The sequence below is a fragment of the Ipomoea triloba genome, chromosome 11 (assembly GCF_003576645.1).
Source record: "Ipomoea triloba cultivar NCNSP0323 chromosome 11, ASM357664v1".
In the NCBI taxonomy this organism is placed as follows: domain Eukaryota; kingdom Viridiplantae; phylum Streptophyta; class Magnoliopsida; order Solanales; family Convolvulaceae; genus Ipomoea; species Ipomoea triloba.
In genome coordinates, this window is record NC_044926.1 from 23,998,370 (window position 1) to 24,003,370 (window position 5,001).

The 5,001-nt window shown below is 40.5% G+C and overlaps 1 protein-coding gene across 1 annotated transcript; it reads left to right on the forward strand.

The window, feature by feature from the left end:
* Window positions 1-989: 989 nt before the first annotated feature.
* On the forward strand, window positions 990-3,820 carry LOC115996134 (putative late blight resistance protein homolog R1A-10). The gene is made up of 2 exons (XM_031235275.1): window positions 990-3,272; window positions 3,779-3,820. Exons 1-2 carry the CDS (start codon window positions 990-992, stop codon window positions 3,818-3,820), a joined length of 2,325 nt encoding a protein of 774 aa, XP_031091135.1.
* The last annotated feature ends 1,181 nt before the right edge of the window (window positions 3,821-5,001 follow it).

Genomic DNA, 5,001 nt, shown 5'->3' on the forward strand with positions numbered 1-5,001 from the left:
ATGACAAGAATGGCAAATGACCTCCCTATTTATAGTTGAGTATTATGGGTCATTTTGTAGTTAGTCTAAAGTTTAGGGATCAAACAATAAATTGTTCTTCAATGCCTAACTTTGACTTGCCTAACATTGCCTAATTTTGCCTAACAATGTTGATCAAAATTTGCAGCTTGTGTGCTGCCTAATTCTGCCGACAATATATTATATTATATTATATTATATATATATATATATATATATACTTACTTACTTCTCTTACTTATATAGATAAATAAATTTAAATATATGTAAATATAATAATAAAATTAACAAGGCCGATTCGCTTGAGTTAACTCGGCTAACTCTGCCGAGTTGGACGAGTTAACTCAGCCAAATTCGGCCTAGTCGGCCGCCGAGTTAGGCGCTAGACGGCCGGCCATCTAGGCGGACGCCTAGAGAGTAATTCGCCTCGGTCTAAAAGCGCCTAGTGCTTAGACGGCTTAGGCTGGGATTTTTGCAACAGTGGTCTAAACTGATTGTATCACATGTTTCATTTCTTCTTACTTAGTTCTGATCTGATCAGCTTATCGCAAATGGCTTATGCTGCTGTAACTTCGCTTAAAGGAACACTCTATCTACACTTTTTGCAATCACAACCACGCTTCCCTCTTCAACACAACCAAGAGATACTTAATTCTCTCCATCAAAATCTTGGTTTCCTCCAAGGAGTTCTTGAGAAATCTGAGATCGCCTATAATAATGCAGCGATGAAAGATTTAGAGGCAGAGATGAGAGATGTAGCGTTCGAAGCTGAAGAAAGGATTGAGATGGAATTGAGTAACATATATCTTCATCAATCAAGCAGTATAGAGGCTTGCCTCCTCAGGCTTCATGGAATCTTCAATCAAGCACTAAAATAGACTGATTACCTCAAGAAGAAGTTGATTAACATTGAAAGTATACACCAGTTTGCAAAGGGTCCATCAATCACTGGCGTTTCATTCCTTGCTCGGATGCGACAAAGAGGACTACTCCTTGGTTCAACATCATCGCAGCCTGCAGATCCAGAACGCGAGAATATTATTACTATGGGTAAATTTTCCAAAAGCGCTTCAAAGTTTGACAGTAGAATGGTTGGATGCGAAAAGGAATTCAAGACGATATTGGATAAGCTGATTAGGCAACAATTAGCTGAGCAGCTCCAAGTTGTATCAATCGTTGGCATGGGAGGAATAGGCAAAACCACTTTAGCTAAGAAAGTCTACAAGGATCCATCAATTATTTCTCATTTTTATAAGCAAGCATGGGTTACTGTATCCCAAGAGTATACCGTGGGGCAAATGCTCAGATGCCTTATTGGTTGTGTTAGCGCATCAAGTGATGAACAAAGCAGCAATGACCCAGGCCGATTAGCAGAAACGCTACGTAAACGCTTGAAGGATCAGAGATACTTGATAGTGATAGATGATATATGGAGCAAAAAAGCTTGGGAAAGTGTGCAAAGATGCTTTCCAAATGATAATAACGGAAGCCGTATACTACTGACCTCTAGGCTCAGAGAGGTGGCTGAATATGCTGCTAGTTCAGGTAACTCTATCATTAACATGCCTTTCTTGGATGCCAATGAAAGTTGGAATCTCTACTGCAGTGTGTTTGGCAAAACGAAATTTCTTTTGGTGTTTGAGCAAATTGGTAGAGACATAGTGAAGAAATGTAAAGGATTACCTCTAGCTATTACTTTAGTGGCTAGTCTTCTCTCCAAGACAGATGAGAAGGTGGAAAAGTGGAAGAGTGTTGCAGAAAGTGTAATTGGTGATTCTAATGAAGCATGTTCAAGTGTACTATCTTTGAGTTACAACCAATTACCACACCCCTCCAAAGCTTGCTTTCTATATTTTGGAGTTTTTCCAGAAGATTATGAAATCCCTGTAAAGAAGTTAGTTAAGTTATGGGCAGCAGAGGGATTTTTCGGGGCAGTGAACAATAAGAATACGGAGGAAATGGCCATGGAATGCTTGCAAGATCTTGTTGATAGAAGTTTTGTTCTAGTTGGTAAACAGAGTTATAATGGCAAAATCAAGACAATTAGGATGCATGATCTCTTGCGAGACTTGTGCTTAAGAGAAGCTCGATGTGAAAATCTCTTGAATGTCATTGGAAATGATTATCATTGTGCTGTTGCTGGACTAGTAAAACTTCCATTTTACAAGAGGAAATCAGAGCACTTGTTTTCAAAAGCTTGTCCTTGGATAAGTATTAAACCTGGATGTTACAATATTCAAATTAGATCTAAGTGCTTTGACAAATTCCATTCCTTACACTCAGTTGATCATATTGATTTCAACATTAAGGTGCTTTGTCAATTCAAACTATTAAGAGTAGTAGACATGAAACTTGGATTCTGGAACTTTGAAGATGAGATGCTATATATGGCAAATCTTGTTCACTTGAGATACTTAGCTTTGTCCCTAAGTGAAAAAGTAGGTCCTCTTAAACTAAAGCTCTTTGAGCATTGGAATATGCAAAGTTTTCTTGTCCGTGGATGTAGTGTTATATTGGATTCCTCTAATGCATCTGCAATTTGGAAAATGCCATTATTAAGGAATTTTTATGTTGACGGAATTCATTTTACATTAAAGGCTTCGGAGGTTGTTCATAGAAACATAGAGACTATATCTTGGCTACGTCCGAAGTGTTGTACAGAGGATCTTTTTACAAGGATTCCAAATTTAAAAAAATTGGGAATTCAAGGTCAAAAGCTTTTTGAATATGAAAATTCAAATGGTTTCTATAATTTTGTGCACTTGGGACAGCTTGAGAAACTAAGCATCAAAAAGTGGGCTCTCAAACTTCAATATCGCGGCATCCCATGGGCAACTAGTTTTCTACCAAATCTTAAGAAACTCAAATTCTTTGAGACTGAGTTGCAATGGAGTGAAATAAGGTTTATTGGTATGTTGCCGAATCTAAAAGTTCTCAAATTGATACATGCTTGTGAAGGCAAAGTGTGGGAGCCATGTGAGGGAGGGTTCCGACAATTGAAAAAGTTGGTAATTGAAAGCTGGATTTGGGAAGATTGGAATACTGTGGGTGATCATTTCCCTGTGCTTCAAAATTTAGAGTTAAGTTGCAGTTCGTTGCGAGAGATCCCTATTGCGTTTGCCGATATTACCACACTTGAATTGATTCAATTAGAATACTGCTGGGATTCCGTTTTGGCTTCTGCGAAGCGTATTCAAGATGAGCTGCGAAGCTATGGAAATGATACCCTCCTTGTTCGTTCTAAATATATTCAGGTCTCTTTCTATCCCTGCCTCCATTATTTCTCTGACCGTTTTACATTTCATGCTATTTAAATTCTTTGCAATTCCTCTGCAATCAACAATTATGTGCCTGCTTTCTCTCATTTTTCTGTATCTCATATTTTTTTTACCAATATAAAAGCGTTAATAACTTTTTTATTTGTTTCCAGCATCCACCAGAGTAAACATCTCAAATTAAAGGAAGGATGTTTATTTTGTTTCCAGTATCCACCAGGGTAGGTACTTAAATTATATGTTTATTTTGTTTTGTTTCTTCTCAAAGAAAAATAAGGCTTAGTTGTTTTCATTTTTTTGGCGATTTCAGTATTGTTTATATGCTTTTAATCATAATCTTTCATTAGGCATTTCGTTTCTCCTTAACATCTAATTCTTAAACAGCTTAACTACAAAGATTGGGAGGCGATGAAAAGTTAATTAGAGGCACAAAGCTAAGCAGAGATGATGATGATGATGATGATGATGATGATGATGTTGTGTAGGTGTTCTTGAGTGATGATGGATATGATGTTGGTGTAGCATAGCAGGAACTGTAATATATGAATGGAAAATTTTATATATGATGTTGCGAGTTTATGTAATAGATCTCTATATGAATCTACTGTATTGTACTTGTGAGTTTATTGCTGTGGTTATTTTATTGGATTACTCGGAATTTACAACATAGGAATGGACGTACTTTATCTTTTGTTAAGGCTTTTATTTATTAGTATTAGGACTCTACGTAGTTGAGTCATAGTATGAGTCTTTGTTTCAGTAGACTTAGGATTCCTCTAGTATATATACTTATGTAATCTGTACAGTTTATGATGGAACACTTAATACAATATTGCAGCTCTCATCTGGTATCAATCGTTAGGTTAATTCCATGGCTGATAATGACGGTTCTGTTAATTCCTCAGAACGGACCGTTTCAGATGGAGTCACGGGATCCTAGGTTTCTTCTATTGTTTCTCCCCTGCTTGCTGCTCATCATGTTGTGAGTATCAAACTCAACAACCGTAATTTTCTGTTTTGGCGTACGCAAGTGGTTCCGTTTTTACGAGGCCACGAACTCATCTGATTTGTCGACGGCTCGTACCCCTGCCCGCCGGCTTTTCTACCGCCGGCTACTGCCACTGCCGCGCCGCTGCCGAATCCTGCATATGCCTCGTGGGTGCGCCGTGATCAAGCCCTTCTCTCCATGATCGTGTCATCGTTGTCCGAAGAGGTTCTATCGATTGCCGTCGGGCTCAACACGTCGAAGGCGGTTTGGGATGCAATCGAACAGTCCCTCGCGTCGGCGTCGCATTCCCGGCAGCTGCATCTCCTCGGCCAGTTGCACAATCTTCGCCAAGGTGACTCCTCCACTGCGGATTACCTTGGGCGTGCTCGGCTGATCATTGAAGACCTCTCCCTCGTCGGTCGAGCTGTTTCGTTGGAGGAGCAGAACCTCTACGTTTTCCGGGGGCTTCGGCCGGAGTTTTGCATTGTGACGGCGTCGTTGGCAGTTTGGGGCCGTCCTGTCTCCATTCCGGAGCTTGCAGATCTGCTCAGTGCCCAGGAGTTCATTGGCGGCGATGAGTTTGCAGTTGCTCAGCCGCCGGCAGTGGCGTTTTCCGCTCAGCGAGGTGGACAGCGAGGTCGCGGCGGCGGTCACGCGACTGGTTCGGGCTCCGGTCATCAGCAGCGTGGGCGCGGTGGCAGGGGCCGTGGTCGGCAGCAG

Excerpts from the sequence above, each read along its gene's own strand:
- LOC115996134 (XM_031235275.1), top strand. The coding sequence starts at position 990 with ATGCGACAAAGAGGACTACTCCTTGGTTCAACATCATCGCAGCCTGCA. Across the intron at positions 3,273-3,778 it reads TTCGTTCTAAATATATTCAG|GTGTTCTTGAGTGATGATGG; the intron begins GTCTCTTTCTAT and ends GATGTTGTGTAG.